General features: G+C 52.1%; 2 protein-coding genes and 2 long non-coding RNA genes across 4 annotated transcripts in view; 2 read left to right on the top strand and 2 right to left on the bottom strand.

The window, feature by feature from the left end:
• HOXA10 (homeobox A10) overlaps positions 1-416 on the bottom strand; it is a 3,827-nt gene extending 3,411 nt beyond the window's left edge. Inside the window, exon 1 of the mRNA XM_029956131.1 lies at positions 1-416. Within this exon, the coding sequence (XP_029811991.1) occupies positions 1-416 (416 nt within the window).
• Positions 417-7,479: 7,063 nt separating this feature from the next.
• HOXA11 (homeobox A11) lies at positions 7,480-11,506 on the bottom strand. The gene is made up of 2 exons (XM_029956118.1): positions 10,777-11,506; positions 7,480-9,312 (listed from the first exon to the last, which is right to left on the bottom strand). Exons 1-2 carry the CDS (start codon positions 11,504-11,506, stop codon positions 9,080-9,082), a joined length of 963 nt encoding a protein of 320 aa, XP_029811978.1. The 3' UTR covers positions 7,480-9,079.
• A 301-nt stretch (positions 11,507-11,807) lies between these two features.
• Positions 11,808-12,247, top strand: LOC115305975. Its single transcript, XR_003915116.1, has 2 exons — positions 11,808-11,972; positions 12,102-12,247. It is a non-coding gene; the product is annotated as an uncharacterized LOC115305975 (long non-coding RNA).
• Positions 12,248-12,285: 38 nt separating this feature from the next.
• On the top strand, positions 12,286-15,595 carry LOC115305970. The gene is made up of 3 exons (XR_003915115.1): positions 12,286-12,900; positions 13,005-13,200; positions 14,874-15,595. It is a non-coding gene; the product is annotated as an uncharacterized LOC115305970 (long non-coding RNA).
• Positions 15,596-23,641: the final 8,046 nt, after the last annotated feature.

Raw genomic sequence — 23,641 nt, 5'->3', positions numbered from 1 at the left:
GGCGGCGGCGGCGGTGGCGGCCCCTCGGGCTGCTCCATCCGGCAAGACCGGGGCGCGTCCAGCCACAGGTCTATAGGCGCGGGCGCGTAGCTGTGCGCCCCGGGACCCAGGCCCCCGCTGCCGCCGCCGCCGCTTGGCGATGCCGCCTCATTGCGTTTGCCTCCCAGAGCCGGGAAGAGCCCGCAGCTCTGCAGCCCGTAGGGCAGGTCTGCCGCTGGTGGCAGGTAGACCCCGCCGTGGGCGTAGTAGCCGCCGCCACCGCCGCCGCCCGCGCCGCCGCCACCCCCGCCAGCCTCGCCTCTGCCGGAGCTGATGAGCGAGTCCACCAAAAAAGAGTTCGCGGCGGGGCTCTCCGAGCATGACATTGTTGTGGGATAATTTGGCGAAGGGAGCAGATAGCCCTTTCTGGCTGACATTTCTTGTGCAAAACATGCTGAATACGATTAGCAATCCCCCCGCACCGCGGCGGGCGCCCGCAGCCAATCCTGAGCCAGAGTTTCCGCGCGACCACTCCCAGTTTGGTTTCGTAGGCGCGGGGCCGCTCTCCGAGGGCGCCCTCTGAGCCCACGATTGATATAAATATGTAATCTGTATTGATGGGCCAGGAGACGCACACCCAATACCTCAGCCCAAAGGCCAGGAGCTGTGGGGGCTGCCCCAACGTGGCTAGTGGGGGGCCTGGTCCTGGGCTAGCCCCGCCCACGCTCGGAAGTGAGCCCTCCTGCGGGGTCTGTTTGAAGGGCCCTTGGGCCCCCGCGCAGTTAACAAGTGGGGTGTTTATGGTACGCACCCCGGCCCACCTTGGGTGCTCCCCCTCTTATTTCGGAATCAGCCACTAGCCCTCCAAATACTCTAACCACTAAGGGGACCTATTGTAGGGCTTCAGACTCTTCCCATTCGGCTCCGGACCTGGAGCTGTCTCCTAAAAGTGGCTGACCTGGCCCTAAGGCCACCAAGAACCGCGGAGTGTCCGAGATCAAGAGAGCACTAGAAGCCGGCTATTGCCACTTCTTTCTTGATTCACACACATAATTTCCCCCAAAATGTATTGCCCTAGCTTCTCAACCCTCACACTCTCCTCGGCCAGTCCTTGATCCAGTTAGAATCTTTGGCTCTGGTGTGCTCACCTGGCTTGCTTTCTCTGAAGCTGCTGTCGGTGGACTTGGTAAGCTGGAACGAGTTGGAGGGGGTAGTGGTGGTGGTGGTAGAAGTGACTGGCAACCTTGGCTCAAAGACTCCCCTACCCCTATTCCGAGGTCAGAGCAGGTCCAGGCACCCCACAGCCCCATTACCCTGGTGGCTTCCAAGGTCCTACGCCGGTTCAGGGAAGTGAAAGAAACATTGCTCTTCTGGGTCTGGGTTTGACTGGAGGCGAAGACCTGGAGGGGGAAACTTGAAGAAGGGGCAGAGGATGGACACCTCTGCCATACGATTCACAAGCTCTCTCTTTAGCCTTGGCATTCGCATGCTGCTCTCGGAGGTTATGACTAGAACCAGTGTCACCACACTCCTGCCTCTTCGTCCCCTCCCCTCTTCCCCCCTCCCCTCCAAACCCGCGGCTGGGGCAGCCCTCACTCCCGCGGTGTGCGCATTTTAACGAGGCCCGCGGTGAGGAAATCCGTTCCCGGCAAGCGCGGGCTGGGCTCGTGGCCCAGTTATAGCAGCGTTTGGAGGCCAGGCCTTTTGCTCAGCAGACACCAGGACCTCCTTTTTTCCTGGCCGTAGGAACGCGCTCTCGGTCAATGGAAACTGCTGTCTCAGGGTGCTAGCCCCTGTGTGGGCCTCTTAGGTATCTCAGGAAATGCCACCTTTTCCGGCCGGATCGAGTAGAGTCCAGGAGGTCCCTGCCTTGCCCCTGGCCTGTGGGCTACAGCTCTCCAGGGTGTCCAACGCCTGCCCGCCGCACCAGCTCCAGCCCCCGCAGAAGCCTCGACTGGGGCTGCTAAACGCCGGGATCCCAGGAAGCGGACCGCCCAGGCCTCTGCCTGCAGCCGGGAAAGACCCTTGCATCCCGGGTGATTTGCCAGGCACTTGGCCTTGTTCCTCCCGGTGTGAACCCAGCCAGAGAAGGAAGCCGAGCCTGAGAAGACTCAGAGAGAGTGCACGGAGAGCTGGCGGAAGCCCTGACGCTGGCTTCTGAGATGGCAAGCAGTTGCGGACTCTGCCTGTTGGGGCTGCTCGGCGCGCAGCGCGAGCGGCCGCGCCACAGTTTGCGCTGCGCTCCAGCCACTTCTACCCAACTGACTTGCGCCTGCCGGTGACCGGCTCTGCAGACTGAGCATCACGGGTATAGAGGAGGAGGATAGGGAAAGACAGAGAGACACAAAAGGAGAAGGACAGAGGGAGAGGGAAAAAAGGGGGAGAGAAGGGGAGAGAGTCTGAGAACTAATTCTCTCCAATCCGACAAGCTCTTGAGGCCTAAGTGGCAGCTGCAGCCGAATCAAGTCTGTGTGGAGAGATCAGGAGCTGTTTTTTACTCCCACCTCCTTCTCACGAACAAGGCCAAGGCAAATTCTAATCTGGCTAGGCCCACGTGGTCAACAAACTTACATGTGGAAAACTTCGGAGCTTGGAAACCTAGGACCCTTCTCTGGATGGGTTTGGTCCTTATCCCGCTCACCAGGAGGGTGTAACGCATTGGGACTGTGGCACTCAGCAGTGCTACTGAGAAATGCCACAAAACTGAGGGCTGCCTGAGAAGGGGGTTTTGCCCCCTTGCACGGTTCATGCCAATCAAGAAAGCTCTGCAGTGTGAAGTAGGTCCCAAGAATGGGAGAGGGTTCCTTGAAAAGAACGTGTCCAGCAGGCCACTGGGACAGGACTTGGTTACTCTCCCCACTAAATGCACAAAGTAACTTCCCAAGGCTATAAGTTGGGAAGGGTCAGTGGCCCTGGGAGAGAATGCTTGAGATGGTAGAGGCTAAGAAAATAAAAGGAAAGTCAATGATCTAAACCTATCTTTCTCTTTGAAAGTTAGGGCCCCTTTGGAAAAGCTAAGGCCAAGCTCTGATTCTTATCCTGTGAAAAATGCACATCTGGGCATTCCCACAATTTGACCCACCATTCTTAAGGAGTTCACAGACTCCTCCTCACAGTCTTCTCCTTGGGCCATCCAGAATGTTTCAGGACCCTCCGGAATTCAGCGGCCCTGCCAGTTTGACTGGTAAGACAAGCCGGGTGCCCCAGCCCTAGGCAGCTCTGGTCAGGGCCCTGCAGGGTGACCAAATGGGCTTCTAGGCTGCATGAGATCCAAGAGCATGCAGATGCCAACCAAGGTTACAAAAGTCAGCTTGGTGCTGCATCTGCTATACGAAGGACCCCTTGGCTGCTGACTTAGAGGAAGGAGGTGGAAGGCTCGCTGCAGCCTCTCAGACCATGGCATTGGCACTTGGGGCTTCACAGACCTTTGGGAGAGCCGGATGTTTTTCTCCAGCATCTTTTCTCCCCTTGTAATAAACCAAATGGGACGTTGAGTTTGTGGTGTTTCTTGCTTAAAAAAAAAAAAAAAAGGATGACGATGATGAAGAGTGTGTAAGCCCCTGCGAGAGCTCTTCGCTCACCCAGGACCGCCGCCCCACCCCCACTGGGGTTTGCCGAGCTGGGAGCCAAGCCGAATGGACAGCCTGCCGAAGCGCCCGGGGCGCAGACTGGCCTGCTCCCGCTGGTTCGAACGAGAAGAAATCCACTCAGCAGAAGCTCAAGTTAGACCCTACTGCCCTTTCAGTTGGTTTTGGAGCTCCCAGCATCCCCAACTGCCCTCAAATCTCCGCACTCCCCAGACTGTAACACCGAGGTGTTAACTTTCTCAATAGAATATTCCGTCTATCGATTGCCTGGGCTTTCCTGAGGTTCTCCATTACCCCGAGAGATTAGGAAAAGCATTTTTAGTTGCAGCACCGGTAGGCTTGTGGACACTATCTTCCCTCTAGCTGATTTGCCTTCTTTTCCTCTCTCCCCTTCTCCCTCCCTCCCAGTTGCTGAATTTCTTTCTCTCTCTGTCTGTCTGTCTCTCCCTCAGGATGCCTTTGACCTAAAACTCTGCTTCCTTCAGCAGTCCTGTGTAGCGGTTATATGGCAGCCTCTAAAGCCCACATTTTATTTAAGAGCAAATATCCTCCGTTTCTACCTGGGTAATAACACTCCCCCTCCCTGTGGCTATGGAGCCAAAGTAATCACCAGGCCGGTGAAATAAGCCCTTTGGCGAGGATTACGATCCATTTCACCAGATAGCGGATTCCTCCTCCTGAGTAGGCCCTTGCAAACTATGAGAAATAACAAATTGTTATTACAAAAAAAAAAAAAACCCCACAAAACCCCTTTTTAAAAAATTAGGTACTGAGATTGAAATAGCCAGTAAACAGTTTGTATTTGTAAATTGTACTCATTACTTTCCGGGGTCAGAATTCTCTGACCCGTTGTGGAGTTGGGCTGTGGCCTCACAGAGGAAAAATAAACGCTACTTTCACATATCTGTTTTAAGAAAAATTATGGACTCCTCTGATTCTCGCATTTACTGTATAGTTAGAATATGTTTTTGGTAAGTGCTGATGTTCTTTTCTTGTTCATCTTTAAGAATGTCAACATTTCCAGGGATATTTGCTGCTGCGTCTGCTTTGAATTAATCAGGTGCAATCCATCCATAAACAATGCACTTTAAATTTTTCTCTAAATCCAACCATTGAACTGGCCCTTCTTTCCTGACGGGGGAGCATTGGGGTCTTTTCTCCTGCTCCCTAAATTACAGTACCCTTAATTTTGTCCATAATAAACTGCTTCTGGCCTTGAAACTAGAGGTGATTCTAGGATTTTAGGGAAGGCTCAGGCTTCAGATAGCACGGTGCGGGTGCCCACTCGATGTGCTTCCTGTGTCTGCCTTATTCTGGCAGAATTTGAGAGCCTGTGCTCAACAAAGACTAGAGACTTTTGATAGGCAAATTTACGCGCACATGCATATGCACACAGGCAGCACCTATTTTCTCTGAGATTCCTGCCCCCACTCACCCCTGCCCAGTATATTTGTGAAAATAAACCATTTCAAGAAACTAATGAAAATATCGGAATAAAAACTTAAATATAAGAAAAGAGGACATTTGAATCTAGCCTCTGAAATGTTAGCAAAATGATGATTTTAAACCTTGTTTTATGACAACCCTGACAGAGAGATTGCGATCAGAGTTGATCCTTTTTGCATATTTTGCAAAATATGCAAAAGATATCATTTTTACATCTAAGAAACTGCTGCAAAACCCCAGCCAGGTTCATAACGGTACACTCCAAATAAGCAAAGATAGATTTCTCTGGAAGCTTCCAAAATTTTAGGTGACTTTTTTGAATTGGCCTTCTTCAGAACAAAGGTTTTCCCCGGCTGCTAGGCAGACTTAGAGAGCACACCTAGTAGGAAACCAGGGCCTCCCGGATGTCTGCCCCAGGGAATAAGTCAGCACCAGCGGCCACGGTCGCTGACCACCACCTTGTTCTGAGTAGAAACTTTCTTATTCCCAGCCCCGCCGTCTTTTTCTCTCTCTCCCTCTTTTTCTCTCTCGGTCTTCCCCTCTCTCTCTTCCTCTCACTTCCTTTCTCTCTCTCTCTCTCTCTCTTTTTGCTGCCGCCACAACAGTAAAGCGAGAGCCCAGTACAGTGAGAACTTTTTCGCTCGGATGCCCCTCATCCTTGGCTCGTCCCATTCTGAATATTTCTAGAAAATTGAAAAATCGCCTTGGGTGAATTGCTGGCGCAGGGAGCTTAAATCATCAACTTTTCCACTTAGGCCTCCCCCTGCTTTCCAACCTTAGGGAGCCATGGGAGAAAGGGGGGGTGGGCTGAGCGCCTATAGCGTCACCAAGAGTGCACAAACCCAACCACTTTCCCCAGTCCTGCCCTGACATCGGCCACCTCCCCACTCCCGCCTCAGCCAGATTGAAATTGCTAAACTTGTGGCCTCTTACCTTGACACATTCCCGAAATCACTGCCAGGGGACAGCAGGCTTCTCCGTGCCGCGACGCCTGCGAGGCCTAAAGAAGGTGCGTTGCTTTAAATTACAACACCAATTACTTCTCGAAGGTGAGCCCCCCTTTTTTCTTGATACTAAGGGGAGCGGGACAAGTGAAATAATGTAACGTGCTGCTCTTAGTATCAGAAGCGAACAAAGGCCAAGAATCGCGCTGGGGTTCCCGGCTCCCCGGCGGCTTTGACATTGATCGGACGTGCGCCATCTCGTGGCGGCTGAGCGACTAGGCCTAGCCCGAACTTCAGCCCGGAGCCGGGAGAGGGAAGCAGGCTCCAGGCATAGACTGAGGGAAAGAATGTGCCCAGCCGGCTGCTAAAGAGATCTCATTTTTACATCTAAGAAATTGCTGCAAAACCCCAGCCGGGTTTATAGCGGCGCATTCCAAATATGCAAATTGGCCGGCCCGGGACGGGTTTACGACCACATTGTCACAGCCATCGGAGGATGGGCTTTTATAGGGCTCAGAAATCAAACCCGCGCCCGCTTGCTGCCCGCCCGCCCGCCCGCGAGCAGTCCTCCTGGCTAGACTCTCTCTAGCAACTTGCAAGACTGGTTAATCTTTAACCATCCCAAAGGAAGTCTTTTCCTTAAACCCTGGGCTTCCCTGCCCACTCCTCACTGCCCCCCAAGAGAGTCGTTGTTCACCTACGTGGGTCTGTTCATCAACCTAGACATTCATCCAGGGGGTCTGTCCCATACCCCTTTGAGCTCGATTTTCTCAGTCTCACCAGTTAGACAAACACACAAACAAATAAACAAAGCGGGGTCTGGGGTCTGAAGCCTCTCTCCAAATTCCATCTTCTCTGCAGCTCTGGCCCTGCCTGGGTGGCTAGGGAGAGGGTGGGGGTAGGGGTGGGGGGGCAGGTGGGCAACAAAAGGCTCTGGCCTTTCCGCTCTGCCCCTCAAGGTTATGGGTGATGTCCAAATTTAAGGCAGAAGTTCAAAGGCAGGAAACAAAGAGGAAATCGGCATCTTTCTTTCCCCAAAGGGAAAAGACAGCCTCAGCCGGGAGCTTGGGACAAAGTGCCCATAGAGGCTCCTGAGAGTCTACTCTTTGTACCCAGACCGTCTCTGTCTTCTTAAGGCGATCCCCAAGGCACCCTAGAGTGGCTCCATTTCAGGCCTCCTGGTCCTGAGTGAGCGAGCCCAGCCTGGAATCAAACTCATCAGCCACTTCAAACCCCAGGGCTTTCTCTTCAGTCTGAAAGGGTGAAACACCCAATTCCAGGTCCTGACATACTCCATTCCTGGGACCTCGCCCCCCCCCTTCCCAAAAGGACCTGGTCAGCCACCTTGGCTTCCCAAGCCTGGCTTCTTTCTAGTGGAGTTAAATCCTGACTAAGTCACCTCCCCACCCCTTCAGGGGCCTGGTAACTCGTCCCTTTGGGGGGGAGAGCTGGCAAGGGGGGGGGGCAAACATTTGGTAGTAAAAGGCAAACAGGAAGAGGAATGTCACACCAGGACCCAATACTCAAGTTTCCACAGTCTTTATTTTCCTTGTGCCCTGTCGCCTGTATACATGCTGCGACATAGTTGGTGGGTGAGAACGGAGGACAGCCCAACACTCCCATTACAAACAGAGCCACCAGACACTTCTAAAAACAGGGAGGCAGAGGAGATTCAATGGGAGGGTGCCTGGCTTTCTCGGCTGAGGTCCCCAGACCCTGGAGGGCCAGACTACCTTAGAGCTTATCCCTATGCTTTCCAAACATTACAAGAAATTGAAAAGATCATTCCCAATACACTTCCCACCCCTCCACCCCTCCAAGGAAATTAACTAATGGCAAAATTTTAAAAGTATTCAAACAAAATAGGTTATGGTTCTTTTATTTACAAGTCTTTTGAACACCATCCCTGTATGAAGCGTACATTCAAATATTTTTAGCAGTGAGTGAGTTTGACCGTGGAACATTGTAAACAGATAGAGCCTTTAAATATTCTCTTCATCATTCCCCCCCCCACACACACACGTTGCATCTTTTAAAATTCGCTTTGGTTCCTGCAGGGAAATATATATATAATATAATATTTATTTTTTAAAATAATTCCAAACGCTCTTGAGCTCTTGGAAGGTCGCTGGAAGCTTCCAAGCTCAGTTCTGGGGTGGCAAAGGGCAGAGTGCAGTGCCAGAACTGGGTATTTTGGGGGCTCAAGCCCCTCATTGCTGGGGACTGCTAGCCAAGCCCAGTGTCGCTGAGCAAATCCAAGCCTCAATTAAGTGTGGTGGAAACTTTGCCAGGCTGCCGCACTCCACAGGCATTTCCTGCAGAGATCTTGGGGCCAGCAGCCTGGAGGCAGTCTCTTAGCTTTTTGATGTCTTCCACCTCGGGAAAGGTCTGCTCTGTGACCAGGCTTTAGGCCTGAGTGGCAGGCCAGGAAGAAGACCCTCATCGGTAGGAAAAACTAGGTGGGCTGCAGGAGACAACTGCTAGAAGCACAGGCCCAGGACAGTGCAGTGAGTGCCTAGGAGGGGTGGAGAGCTGCTAATGCCACCTGGAATAGATTTTTTTCCCTCCAGGATCAGCAGCTCTCTCCCACCTCATAGTCACCTTTTAGTCCAGCCGCCGTCTTTCACATTGGCTTTGGAAAGCAACCCCACTCCGGACATCTAGGAATCCTCCCCCCTTCCTCCTGTTCCTGTCCCCAAGCTGAACTGGGTTTAAAGACAGAATAGCTTCTTGATGCAGGGGTCCTGGGGGTGGGCAGGCTCCATGTGGAGGGTCCTGGGCCCAGGTTGTTCTCCAGGGCTCTTGGCAGGGGGCCCAGTACTGACGGAGACCACACCCAGCCCAAAGCTCCACAGTCTCCAAGAATGAACCACCAGGGGTCCCAAACCATTTATTCTAGTTGATGCACAACTCTCCAAATCCAATTTTTGTCGGGAATCTTAACCACAAATGCCCAAGAGAGTCCTGGGCTTCCTCCTCAGAGGCTGTCTCCCTGTAGCCTCCTCTCTTTTGCACATCTCTTTTCTTCAAAAGTCACCACGTGCCTTGACCTTGTCAAGGGCAAAATCTGCATCTAATCTCATGTGTATGAAGCCCCCCACCCAATTCCAGCTGGCTGGAGCCTTAGAGGAGCGGGTTGGCCGAGTAGTACTGTAAACGGTCTCTGTTAATTTTTTTTTCCTTCATTCTCCGGTTCTGAAACCAAATTTTGACTTGGCGGTCAGTGAGGTTGAGCATGCGAGAGAGCTGCAGGCGTTTCTCTTTGTTGATGTACACACTGAAGAAGAACTCTCGCTCCAGCTCCCGGATCTGGTACTTGGTATAGGGGCAGCGCTTTTTTCGGGTGCGCTGGCCACCTGTGAAGGGCGAGAGAAGCAGGGAGTGAGCCAGGTGTGGGGGCCGCAGTCCATCCCGGTGCCCCGGAGTGGAAGAAGAGGGCAGGCCCAAGGGACCGGAGGCCCTGTGGAAGCCCCAGCAGGGTCTCCTCAGTCCCCTGTCTTCAGGCTCCTACTGCCAGCTAGGACTGGCTGCGGGCGGAGACTCAGCCCCAGATAAAAGCCAGCTTCCTAGATAGGCCCCCAGGGAAGCTGCTCCCGCTGCCCCCAGAGCAGAAAGGAGGGCTCCTTACAGCAACAGGCTAGCTTGTGCCGCCGCAAGGGCTTTCAAAGCCGCCGAGTGGGGGTTGCCGGCTGCCTCCATCCCCGCCAGACTAAACAAACAGAGCCCGCGGACATTTCACCTTCAGCACCTGGGCGGCCGGCTCCCGAGGCAGTAAAGTCGGCCCCAGCCCCGGTCTTTCCCGGCTGCGGCGGTGACTCGGCCCTCCTTAGCATCTGAGGCAGCCGCCAGGTCTTTGTCAGCCTGTGTCCTGGCCACCAGCTCCTGCCTCCTGGACCAGCCTCCTGGCTACCTCGAGGTGAGGAGGTGGCATCGGAAACGCCCTACCCTGGGCCTTCCCTGAGCACCGAGGACACAGAGCCATCCAGGTCCCCAGCTGGGCAGGGGTGCTGTTTTAGATAGGGTGGAGGGAAGAGGGGTTTCCCAAAGCTGCAGGCAGGCTTGACTGGCTCCCCTTTTCAATAAAACTTCACAAGACGGAAAGAAAAAAACCCGCTTTTGACAGATTGAATAACAATTGTGAGTAACATGCAGTTGGACAGAAGGCGGCACGTAATTGCCACCGCGCCAGAAGAAAATGGCTTCCTTTTGCATAAAAAGGCCAACTTTGGCTTATTTTGTTCCTCTTAATGTATTGCTGGAGCTAAAGCGGGCTATTTTATCTGTTAAACACGCTCCTAGCGCCGTCGTTAAACAGGGATGCCTTTGAATCCCGGCTGGGACTGGAGTCCCGGCGCAACACATGGCTTTTATAAAAATCTCCGGATTACCTCGCTATCAAAGGCTCCTGGAGCCTTTGCAGGGGGAATTTACAGGCGCCCGCCTCCGGCTCCCCAGCCCGATCTGCCCTGAGCGGGGTCGAGCTGCCGGGCTTGGGACTGAAAGGGAAAAAAGGGGAAAAGGGAGGTGTGTGTGTGTGTGTGTGTGTGTGTGTGTGTGTGTGTGTGTGTTGTGTTGTGTTTTTTTTTCCTTTTTTTTTTTTTTTTTTGCAGGCATGCCTTGGCCGGTGGGTATTTCACGGCCAATTTCAGCACTCGCCACGTGATCCCGCCTTTTATAACAAAGTTTTGTTGGGGGAAACCTAAAGGCCCTTCATAAACCTTATATGCTTATAAAACAGCATATAAAAATTTAACAGCGGTGCTGCGCTAGATTTCCAACTCCCCTTTCATAAAGCGCAGGGCGCTTGCCTTTATACGTACTGGAGCCGCTGGCCTTGTCCTCAGTGTGGCCGGAAGACGACTCGGGGCTGCTGCTGCTGTCAGGGCGCCGTCGCCGCTCCTTCTCCTCCGCCGCCGCCGCCGCCGCCTCCCGGCAGCCACCGCCGCCGCCGTCCGAACTTGAAGTTGCCGGCGTGCCCGTGCCCGTGGCCGCTGCCGCCGCCGCCGCCGCCGCCACGGAGGTCGCTGCTGCCGCCGCCGGGGGCCCCTTCTCGGCGCTCTTGTCCCCGGGGTAGTCGGAGGAGGCGAGGTTTTCCGGGGTGCCGTAGGCCGTCTCGAAAAACTGGTCGAAAGCCTGTGGCAGAACGCCGTTCCTGCCCACGGTGCTATAGAAATTGGACGAGACGGCGGGGGTGGGGTGGTGGTAGACGTTGGCCGAGCTCTTAGCCAGCACGTCGCCAGGCACGCCGGCCGCGCTGGGCGCCTGCAGGCAGTCTCTGTGCACGAGCTCCTCCGCGGAGTAGCAGTGAGCCAGATTGCCGCGGGGGTGCCATTTAGTGGCGGGCTCAATGGCGTACTCTCTGAAGGTCACTTCGCGTACGGGTTGGACCTGGGGCAGGTTGGAAGAGTAGGAGTATGTCATTGGGCGCGAAGACGGGGTCTGGGGCAGAAAAGAAGGGAGGCTGGAGAAATCTGGACCCGAGACGTAGTAAGTACAACTTGGCAAATACATGTTAGAGGAGCAGGGACCACGCTCATCAAAATCCATCATTGGGCTACCTTGGGCTCTCCGCAGTAGCCGAGCTTAACATGATTCTCCACTGCAGCTGCCTCTTTGAAGCGGATCCGTGAAGTAGAAATTTGGAGACGTAAGCTGACGTGGAAATCTATCCCCATCCTTAGCAGGGAGGTGCTGGTCATGTGACCCGATGTTGAAATTGACAAGCTGCGAGCTGGTCCGGGCCTTTCCCCCCCCCTCTTTCCTTTCCCCCCTCCCCTCCCTCCCCGGCTTCCTTTCTTTGTAGCCACCTCAGGGGAAGCAACAGATCGTCACTCGGTGTTCTCACCGAAAGCACGTAATCGCCGGTGTAACTCATGTTGGCTGGGGGGCCTCCCGGCGCGCGGCGAGGCTGGGGTGCGCCCCGTGCCACTCGCTTGTGCTCAGCTGCACGGTCCTGGCCCTCAAGTGCACCGAGGGCGGTGAGAGAACTCAACTCCGGCCACCCATCACTCCCCGGGTGAGGGATGCCCCAGGCTGGGGGTGGCCGGGTGGGAGCTCGTCGCTGCGTGGCCCGTGCGCGGTCTTGGAATCTATTCTCCTGGAGGCTCGCGTTCGCACCTCCTTCTTGGCTTTCCCCCTCCCACAGGCTTGCTCTGGAAACCACCTCTGCCTCCGTCTCTGGCCGGGCCCCCTTCGGGGCCAGGGTTCGCAGCCGTGGATGTGCCTGCCTCGTGGCTTGCCCGATTTGCACGGTGACTTGATTACACGCTCGCATTCATGGTCACTTCCGAAGCGCTTTAGTGCCTTCCGTCCCTAAACCGCCAACAACCAGGGCGCTTCCCCCGCGGTTTGTCAGGCATCTGCAGGTCCCGGAAGCGCCTTCGTCTTACGCGGGATCCACCTCTACTTCATTCTCCCCGCCGGCCTCCTCACTCCAGCCCCTGCCCTTGAAGAACCCCACTCCTCCTCGCTGCCTGCCGGGGTTCGGAGTCGCTTGGCAGAGCCTGGGGCTGTGGGGGCTGCGCCACAGTGCACGGGGCCGCCCGCCTGCCTGGTCTTCTGGAGCTGAGGACTCGGGAAGCCATGCAGTTGAGGCGTGCCTTGGGCTGCTTTAGGGGCGCTGACAGCCGAGGAGCGTTTTCCTGGGTATGCTGCACCTTCGCAGACTCACCAGGCTGCCAGCGGAGCTTCAGAGCTGAGTGGGGGCAGTGAGCAGGAGGCTAGGGGCAGGGAGCCCGGGCTGAGAAAGGGGTAACATGCTTCCCCTCCTTCCTTGCAAAGCGTGAGAGCCAGTGATATGCAGGGAGAAACTCAGAAGGCTCGGCGCCTTTTCTGCTACTCATCCCACAGAAGAAACACAATGCCAAAGAAAGGAGCAATGCTTCCTACACTCACGGAACCGTGGGTGACAAGAACGCCTCGAAAAGGCCAGACTTGAGCCGAAGGTAGAGACAGGGGCTGTAGCTGCTAGTAGAAACCTTAGCTTTCTTGGGCAAATGAAAGAGAAAAAAAAAAACTAAGATAGTGAAAAATGCTTGCCACCCTGCAGGATTGAATGATCAACGTTTGGGAGAAGTGAAAGAAGAGGGCATAGAGCTGCCAGGCAGGACCGCCAGTTGGGAGGGGCCCAGCCTTGGGGCCTCCCCACACCTATCTTCTTGGAAGGAGCTGGATGTCGCTGAAGGAAAGTCGAAAAATGAAAAAGGATAACCTTTTCCCTTTCCCCATCCAGGAAATAGCTGAAGGTATTTATATATCTTGGGGAGATTTAGAGTATAAACTCTAAGATCTTTGGTATTTAAGTGTCAACATCGATTTATTTATTTATTGCTGAGCTGACTGTAACTGACTCAATAACAAATCTAATCATGTATTGCACTGGAAAAGAACTATTCTCATTATGTATTTTCTCCAAATGATAGCCCACCATTGTATTTGAATACCCGCTGTAAATATCAATAATATCGAGTAATTATTCTGCAGTGGAGTAAACTAATTTATTAGCATTAATGTTTATGTGGCTCCTACCCCCTTTCTTTACAGGGGCTGCTTATCACAAATCAAACTAGTCGGACACATTGGTTTAATGAACTCTTTATTCGGGATTTGCTGCAAGAACTTTCATACCCCTTGAATCCCTGAGAATTGAACTTGAAATTATTTGTGCATCTTCTGTTTGACATATTTGTCCACTGTGGCTTGCCCACTGTGCAGAAGGCAGCAGTGGTATGAGTGAGGTCTGGTGGGAAGGAAGGTTGCTGGGGAAGGGCAGCTTGAGACCTCCTAAAGCTGGGAATCACAGTTACAGGATTGTCCTGCAGCGTAAAAACTTCGATTTCCAGCAGTGACCAACAAGGCAAAATATTTATTTCTCCGCAGCATCTCTTTCTTGGAGACAGAATATAAAAGGGAGAAAGAGGTTTGTGAATAGTAGTATTTGAGCCACACCCGGACTCGATTTTGGCTCTTCCAAACTATCTCCCAGTAGCCCACCCAGTCCCCGCCACCGGGACCCTCGAACAAAAGGAATGCTTGAGGGGTTTCAGTGACTTTGCTATAACAAAGGCGCCACCATTTCAGGGCTTGCCCCGCCCCTGGGTGAAGGCAAACAAATTCTTGCACTTGTATTAGGGCTTTTAAGACTATAATTGAACCCGGGGGCGTCTAGGAGAACTGAAAACAGTTCTAGACAGACCTGGGGTTTTATAGCAGTTTTGGCAGTCAACTTCAGCTTGTGCCTTTGCAGACCGGCTGCGGTGGCCCGGCAGCCGGGGACGCCAGGCTGCCTCCCCCAGCTGCCTGCAGCCCCTCTCCTAATTAGATCGGTTTTCCCCTTAGTGCCAGGGAGAGGGGGTACCGACAGAAAGGTCAGTATGGGGATATACGCTGTTCTGCATAATCAATGCCTCCCGTGTCCTTGAAAGCCAAGCAGGTCTGGATCCCATGGGTATCTGTAGGAGACAAAGGCAAATTTCCGAGGAAAGACTGGGGTGGGGAAGGCTCTTCCAAAGCAGCTGGCAGGGTGATTCAAGAAGGCTGTAGCAATGCGGGGTGCCAGGAGGGACACACAGCCGGAAGAGGGCATGTGGGGGTGCTACAGTAAAGCTGGATGAAGGGAAAGACTTTTGATTCCAAGAGAAGAGAAAATGCCTGGAGTGGCAATGTTTTAACTTCCCCAGCAGAGACTGGAGGGGGGTGCTCAGATCCCCAAGGCTGCAGACTTTTCCCAGCTTTGCTCGCTCCTGCCCCTCTTGCCTAGAATATACTGGTAGTATGAATGTTTGCAGGAGTGGGAGGAGGTCGTTAGGGGTGGGCACAGATTGGAGCATCAGACTAAATCCGGGCAAGCAGAGAGGGCAGAGTTGCAGGTACTTGGTTTTGACTTTGCTTTGAGCCTAATGACTCTTCCGCTTTGCAGGAGGCCCTACAGCTGAAGTGAGCCCACGCAGCTCAGGGGAAGACCTGACGGGTGCTAAGGCCACCCTGGAATGCCAAGTCCGAGTTGTATTTTTTAAAGAGATCGAGTGGATGAGGCTGTGACATTGGCCCTGACGACCGGTTTCCCAAGAGCTGTTCTTTCTCAGGAGCTCCACAAAGCAGAGCCATCTCCAGAAAGCAGTCTTCAGCATGTATTTCTTTTTATCCTCAACCCAGAGCCCCACGGCAGCTAATGCAAAAGGCCAAAATGTTTTGAAGGAAGAAAAACAAAGGCAGGAAGTGGCGGCGGCCTGACGGTGCGTGTATGTCTGCGGAGAAGGGAGGGAGCCATTTCAATCTCTTCTTGTTGTTTTTCCAAACTTCAAGGTCTAGGCAGCCCTCACAGGGCCGGGCCCTTTCGTTCCCCAAGCAGCGTTTGGAGATGGCCACCCGGAGAGGAGAAGGCTGGCTCCCGCGCGCCAGCCCTGTCAGGCGGAAACGGCTAACGAGGCGATTTGCTCAGCAAAGCAGACCAAGCCTTTGCAAGGCTCTGTTTGATTTGGTCCTAAATGGGGGGTGGAGGGTGGGTTGGGGGGTTCAGCAGCACCTCCCGGATCTTCCTGCTGGGGCTGAATGCGCCTTGGTGGAGAGGATTCCTGCGTCCTACACTCCACTCACCTTCCCAGGCAAGATACTGGAATAAATTGTGTCCAGGTGCCTCTGCCCAGCACTGCCGCTTCCACTTCTTTTTGCAGCCGAAGGGTGCTTGCTGGCGGTGCCCAGGCCAGGTAGCTTTGGTGCAGTCGGTGCGCACTAGGGCAACGTGAGACTCTTCCACCAGGGGTTGTCAGGATGGGGATGTTTCCTCCAGCACAGTCATTTGAGGGACATGAGCTGAGCCGAAAGGACTGTCACTTAACACCTGCTCACTCAAAGGGAGAATAAAGCGGTGGGCAGGGAGCAACTCTAGACTCTGGGGTTCCCGACCCCCAAGTGCCGCTGCTGCTAGGCTGTCCTCTTTTCCCATTAGTGGTAGCTTGGGCACTGGGACCAGCTCACTTACCTCCAAATCTGAGAATCTGAAGTCCCCAGTGCCTGCCTTGCAGCCCCTTGACGCAAGTCAAGCTTCTTGACTTATAGGCATGTAGCCAAGTGGGAATGCCAATACCAGGCTGCCTGCTCACCATACTCCCTCCCTAGCTGGTCCTGTCTCCCTGCAACTCCTGTTCACCTGTCTCCCATCCTCTTCCCAGAGGAGTCTTCCCTTCTGCAGCCTCTGGCCTTTTCTGATGCCACTCCTAGGCTGAGCAAGAACTGAGGTGCCACAGGAAGGCACCCAATACTCAAGCACAGAAAAGGGGGCTGTTAGGTTCCTGACTACGCCCCCCTCCTCGTAAATTTAGGCCTCCATCAGGCATCTGAAGTAGATCTCTTACTTCATTCTTCTGAACACTCCACTCCAAGGCTCTACCCTGTTCTTTTTCTCTCCTTTCATCAGTATTTCCTTCTCTTCTTGGGAGCTAGCTCCGGGATGGCTGCTAGCCTGGGAGGGGGCAGGCCTACTTGACAAGCCAAAACTCACTTGCAAAGATCTACAGTCATTTGCCTATGGATCACTTAGGGCACCAACATTTTTTTGCCTTGTTGTACTAAGCTCCTAGTTACCTCGGCCCCTAAAATGTCACACTTATTTCTAGAAAAGCTACACAGAAGACTATGTCAACCCCAGTGACCATACTGCATACAGGTGCAAAACCCAACTGGTGGCCCAGTGTAGAAACAGCCACTGAGCCCTTCCTGGGATTGGAGGCCAGGCTTTTATTTGAGGGCTGTCTCCTTCTAAGTGGGAGGTGCATTGTCCTCCATGGTGATTCTGAATAATGGGTTGTCTGGGAAAGCCCAAGAGATCTCCGAGGATTTGTTCTATCAGCAGATTATGGCCAATGTATCACATTTCAAGGCGCTGTCCAGAGGTGGCACCGAGGCTGCAGTGAAATATTTGGAGACCCTCTCTGTCACTACTAGGTGGAGGCAGGGGTTAATTTATCTCTTTGGCTTGGTGAGGCACCTGCCTGTCCATGAGCTCTTCTACTCTTCCCTATAAAACAAGAACAGGCAATGCCTTGAACTTGGCCCTATGGTTGGTTCTCATCCGACTCACAGGTTCAATCTTCCAAGGTCCCTAAACATCTGAAGAAGTCCACATCCTTCCTCTGGCCACTAAAGAGTGGGGCATAGGGCTCAGCTGAGGGTCCCAGTCATTCAGGCAATGTGGTCATATTTAGTTTAGTGGGTCCCAAGTTGATGGGAGAGGGTTACTTCCTTTGAGAAGAACTATTCTTATTTTTCTTGTTGGGGATTTATTACTTAAAAGAAATCACCCCCCTCATCTTATCAAGTGGGAACAAATGGAGTGGGGGGAACTTTCAAGGACAAAGTCCTGGTTTTCAGCATCTGCTTTCCATTCTCCCTGAAACTTCGGCCCAAACGGGTTTCTCCAGCAAAGGGTATCTGCAATAAAGAGGGCAAAAAGAGGGCGGCCCAACCAGTAGGCTAGCCGCAGCCCTCAGGGTCTTGGTCCCCACAGCTGTGGCTCATAGGAAGCCTCTATGCCTCAAGCTCCCACTGGGGCAACTCCCCAGGTTCATTAGTGTCCACTCTGGCAGCAATCCATGGCTCACTTTCCAGCTTTAAAAACAGCAAGCCCATACCCAGTCCAACACTGCGCCAGGAGTCTCCCCCACGTGCCCTTCCAGGCCGCTCTGCGACCATACCTATCTATGGACAATTCCTCCAGCTAGCATCCCTTTAAAGGCCCTACTCTGCCCGTGCAGCTCTAGGGGTAAAGCCCAGCATTTCTGTCCTCTGTGAAAGAAAAAAAAAAAAAAAGATGAAATCCTTTACAGGGCCTCTTTGATTCACCTGGAGCCTAAGCTCAGGGCTGACTCTGAATAAGCTATTTGCTTACCACTGGGCTTGATGGGTGACCCGGGGCAGGGGTTCCTGCAAGCTATGGGAAGAGGGCAGAGGGTCCCACCCCTTCAGAGCACAGTGAGTGGGGTTGGGGGTCCCCGGAAGTCAGGGGATTTTTACCTTTGGCAGAGTGCACCTCACTTCTGGCACAGATTTTAGGCAGAAGAAGAGCATCAAAATGCACAAAGCATCAGCATGTACTTGAAGGAGCAGACCTGCACTGAAGGACCTTAAGAGAGGCTCCCAGGAGGGTCCTTGCTCCCCTATCCTATTCCTGGCTCTGCTGGCCCAACAGGCCCTGCGGGTCCCTTGTTTCCGCGGGAGCCCAGAACTCTAATCCAGCCACATTCGATCTCCCGAGCTTGCAGGCGCTGCCTCTCGCCGGGGTTAAGCCTCCGCGGGCTCCGATGTATCCCGGACCCGCTCTTCCAGGACTCGACGGGTACACAGCCTGGGCCACCCCTGGCTGCGGGAATTCCTTTTTAGTAGGGAAGCCAGGAAAGAACCCTCGCCTCCAGTCCGCGAGGCAAGGCCATCAGAACCTGCTTGCAGTCGGCCAAGTGTGGGTCCCGGCCTTCCTGAATCCGCCGCGGCCCTGACCGTGGAGGCGGCCATCGTGCAGAGGACTTGACCTTTGCGGCGCTGCGAGGGGAGGGCGCTCTCTGAGCTGCCGGGAGGGGGATTCTGCTTTTTCCAGCTTCTCCCACCCAATAGCAGCCCGGACAACCCACGCAGGCTACGCCGCTCACCTCCATCCCCCCCTCCATTTTGTTCAGTGTCTACAGACCCGCAGCCGAAACAAAGCCCCCAGTAGTGCTCTCACCGCCTCCGTTGCGAGCTCCTGTCCCCAACTCCCCTTGGCTAAAAGGCTCAGGGCTAAAGCCAAGCTGTCCAAAGCCCTCCTCCCCAGCGTCCTCTTCTCTCGCTTGACCCCAGCCGCCCGCAGCCAATACCAGGGTACTACTGTGGGTGCCAACCGGGCCTCTGCCGGTGCCAGCTTCCCGTGAGAGGGGTCCTGGCCTTGGGTTTCGGGCGGCGCCGGGCCTACCGCCGAGCAGAGCCACAGAGGCGCTGGGCGCAGCGATCCCGGAGGCTGCTTCCCGGCCCAGGCCCAGGCGGAGACCCGGGGCTGCCCGGAGCGCCCGGATTCGGGTCCACAGTGTGGTCCTGCGTGCCCAGCTCTCTCTCTGCTCCCTCGGATGTCACCCCACCCCTCGGCCAGGGGCTCAGAAAGCGGAAGTATTTGGCAGAGAAAAAACATGGTTTCTTTTCAGCCCGTCTCAGAACCCCTTTTAGAGAAAATGCTCCTGTCAAGTTTTATTTCCCGTGCAAACCACCTTCCACGCTGCCAAGAATTAAGACCGGGAGAGATTAAATACCCGATTATTCTCTTGGGGAGGGCGGGGCGGGGCGGAGAAGCGGACACCCGCACAAAACATTTGTTTCAATCGGCTTGTCCTCATCAAATCACGCCTGGAGAGGCCCGCGAAGCGGCCCGGCTCTCCGGCGACCGTGACGTCAGCCTGCAGCTGCGGGGCGACTCCCCGGCGCGGGGTGCCCCGCGGGCCCTCCGCAGTCCGCCAGGCGCGGGCCTCGGGGTCCAGCGCCTTCACCTCGGCCAAAGGTTCTGCCGCGGGCCTCCTTCAACACACAAGCCTTCCAAGCAAGGCCGGCTCTGGAAGGGCTTGAGCCTCCATTTTGAGCAGACGGTTCATTTAGAAGCAGGGAGGGTTTTGAGCCTCGCCTCTGCCCCGGGGCGCGACATCAGGCGGAGCTCGGAGTCCGCGGCCAGCGCTTTTCGGGCTGGTCCACACGCCCGCACCTGGGCCGAGCCCCGCGCCGCCCCGCCGCCGCCCGCCGGGGTTGTAACGTCCCTAGAAGGCCGGGCTATTGCTTTCTGCGGAGGGTTTCAGCTCTTCAGCGGCGCGACGGAGCCGGGCAGAAATGTGACCAGGCCGTAGCTGCTTTCATGAAGGGATTTTTCTGTGCCGGCGTTCTTTTTTTCCCCATTCCCTTTGAAATCAAATCAAAAATAGCAGACACTTCTCAGGCATTCGGCGGCGCTAGGTAGAGGTTCGAGGACTGAAGCAGCCCATCAGAAAGTGGGTGTTTTCATAAAGAATGAGGCCGGCTGTTATTTATCCGGCGGCCTAGCAGATGAAAACTTAATTATCGCGTGCGGTTCCTAAAACCTAGGCATAAATCTCCCCGGGCCGCTTGGATAACGCCACATCATTGTTTATGAAAAATGGGATGTGAGCTACTCGCTGCCACATTTCTCCGATTCGCCCCGTCTTGGGCCGCTGACACGCATTCGATCAACTTTAAAGGAATGCGCATAAATCAGGAAGCCCCTAGCGTCTCCTCCGCCGAGGTCTGCAAATCCGGAAGGGCGCCTCGGAACCCACTAGGTCGGGGGGCTTAGCAGGCCCGGACGGCCTCCGTTTCTGCTTGGAAAACTCCGGAATTCGTAGAGAGGAAGCGAGAAGCCGCATCTTCACCAAACCCTCCAAACACGCGCCGCAGGGTGTGATCTGCCCATACATTACACGATGAAATCTGTGTCATTAACTACTCGCACGCATATGTATCACTCCCAGCTGAATTTCACTGACTTGGGAATTTTAAAGAAAGCACTCCAATTAGGTTGAGTTTTTAAAAAGAGAATAATTTCCTTTCCCCCTTTCTTTAAAAATTATTGCTTCTCAATTTTTTTTTTTAACAATTTAAACGGATGGCTTCAGTTCTGCATCAGGTATAAATAGCAGTTAAATGCAAAGTGACATTTTACAATCATCCACTTAAAATACCTTAATAAATTTGACAGGATTAAGAGCATATGGAAAAAGTGGGGTTTTTTAAAGTCCCATATTTACAATTTTTTAAAATGGCAGGCCATTACAAGATTAAAAATCTTTGCTAATTTAATAGATGAAAACAGTGCCTAGCTGTTTTCATATTGACAATTTCTGGTTCAGAAAGAGTTTCCCTTTTAGGAAAAAAAAACACATTTGATTCAGCTATTCAGCTGCACTATCCTGGTGTCTGGTGTTATGATTGCTCTTTGGTGTCTGGGGTCCTTCTGGATGTCTTTTTTCTTAAGGTTTAGACTAATTGCTATTTGGGCATCAGGGAGCCATCATAATCCATGGTTACTTTAGGTTATCTGGTAGATTCATGGGAATTTTAAATAAAAGGGGAGCGAGGTAGGGTTGACATTATCAACAACCATTTTAGAACGGGGGCGGGGGACCTGAAATATCTTCTGTCACTAGTTTCAAAAATTGAAGAGAGAATTAAAAAAAATACTACTTTACCCAGAGTTCCTGCGATGGGTTGTGAAAGGGGTGGTATTCGGGCTTCACAACTGCTGTCGGCCTCCTTCCTAGGCCTGAGGCTCAGAATATTTCTTACATCTAAAGAAAAATATCCCCCACCAACAGAAGCGTCCCCTTTGGAGCTGTTCGTAAACACACAGTACGATCCAGCTTTGAGGGGATTTTCCACCACTTTAAACATTTTGGGGAGAAAGTTGTCCCTTCTGCTTGATGGCAGCTGGTTTCAAAAGGGAGAGAGGTGTGGAACACGATGTGGGGCATTTGAGCTGAAGCATCATTTTCATTTGTTTCCACAAGTGGGGTGAAAATCCACGTTCAGGGAATGTGCTGAAAATCCACGTTCAGGGCCGCAAAACTGGATTGCTCATTCCAAGACCATTCCACATGTATGCTTCAAGACCATGCTGTTTCTGAGACAGCTTTAAGGATTCTAGGATTCTCGGTCTATAAAGAAGCTCTAAGTCTTCAGGTTGGGGAGGTTTCCATCAGCCAAGTTTCTAACCAATCAATATTGCTTTCCATAAAACAATGAATATGGTTTTTTTTGATTCACAATGACTTTCCTCTAACATAAAGATAAAATTAACCTCATCTCAAAATTCTGCATCCTCAGGCTCCTGATCCCACCAACATATATATTTATGCATAGCATGAATTTGACAAAAACATACTGCCTTGTGTGTATATTAAATAGAAAACATACATAGATATGTATTATTTATGACTCTAAACACAGCACCTGGTATGTTGGGGGTCAACAAGTAGTAAATAGAATACTGTTATTATTGTTACTGTTTTGATGGTAATCATTAATATTAGATGTATATATTTCTTCCACAAATCAAATGGGAGCTTTGCAAGCCCCGGTATAAGATTGCACACCACCCACGAGCCGTACTCGGCTCTGAGCTATCCAGGATACCTCTCCTTCTGCATCCGTAATATGGTCATTTTGTAGATATGAGACTTTGAAGCTCTCCATACTGACCTCCTCAGAGGTTTCTTTGAATTTCTGAAATGTAACTCTAGAACTCTAGAGTTAGCAAGGCATCTGAAACTTTTTATTTGCCGTACAGACTCCCCTATAGCTCTAATTAGGATGGTAGACCACCTTGGAGGGTGAGAGCCAGGAAAAAATGGTTATTTAAGAACACCTTTTAGACTGTAACAAAAATGTACAGCTTTAAAGTAGATCTGCAGAAATCTGAGGCAGAGCAAGCACTGGGAAGACAAATCAGACTTGGCCATTAAAAAAAGGAGCAAAAGTTCATCATGTAAAGTACATTTTGTACCTCAACTCTAGGAATAACCTTAAGTTACAACATCTTGGGTCATCAGTAATTAGTGATACTGTATCTGTACAGACTCTACAAATATATATACAAGCCCACACAAGCACTGATATGCAAATGTATACATGTATACATACATATAATATATATTCACATATATACAGGCACATGTATAACTTACATATATTCATATTTGTTCCATCTGGAGCCAAAGAAATGAGTACTAAATCTCTAAAACTAAGAGTCAAGGAGGTAAGACCTTTTGATTCCCTTGAAGCTGAAGAATTACAAGGAAGCTTGTCAACGCGAGGTGGCGCCCTTGATCTACTAATCCAGCCGAGGCCAATTCATGAGCTGTCAAAAGTCAAGGTCACAAATTGTCTTTTTTCGTCAAGGTCAAGGTTTAAGGCCTTTCCTAGTCCTGTCATTTCAACAAATATCAAAACCTGCCCTTTCAGACACATGCAGACCCAACAGTAGATTTGAAAATACGATACAGCCTGGGCATCACTGATACTAAACAACTGGTTTTCATTTTCTGCAGTGAGCCTGGGAATTTATACTATCTCTTCCTCCTTTTCAGACTATCTAATGCTTTAACTTTCTTGAAGCACTTATCTAAATTTTCAGGATTTTAGTTATGAGGGATTTCTCCTTTTGCTTAAAAAACCTGTAGTGGGGAAAAAAAGGCTGAATAACAATAGAAAAGAATGGTCCTTGGTTTGTATAGGACAAACCCACTCCTTTTTTCTTTCTGTGCAGTGCACATTGAGTATAGGAAAATAACGAGTATTTCCTTTAGATTTTAATGGCAGTGACTATTTTATTACCATAATTAATACCACTATATCGTTATCTACAGGTCTAAATTTTTTAATTATTATTTTTAGTAGAAATGTTTCAAAAGCAGGTGCACAAATACATTTTCACAGTGTGCTGAATGTCTTTATTTACAACATAGCATTTTATAGTGAATGTGAACAAAATGAATGTGCTGGTCAAAATAACTGCTTGATTAAAAATGTGCTGTAAAGATGAATCCCTAAACTTCCTAATGCAGTCTTATAACACAATAAACAAGGAAAAAATACTAACCTTTAATAGATCAAAATATAGAATTGTAAACATCTAAATGTTTCAGGGGAATGGATTTCTGTTCTGAGTTT

Source organism: Suricata suricatta, chromosome 2, assembly GCF_006229205.1.
Source record: "Suricata suricatta isolate VVHF042 chromosome 2, meerkat_22Aug2017_6uvM2_HiC, whole genome shotgun sequence".
In the NCBI taxonomy this organism is placed as follows: Eukaryota; Metazoa; Chordata; class Mammalia; order Carnivora; family Herpestidae; genus Suricata; species Suricata suricatta.
Note: the sequence above shows the minus strand (reverse complement) of the source record. Positions and strands in the feature narration are given on the sequence as shown.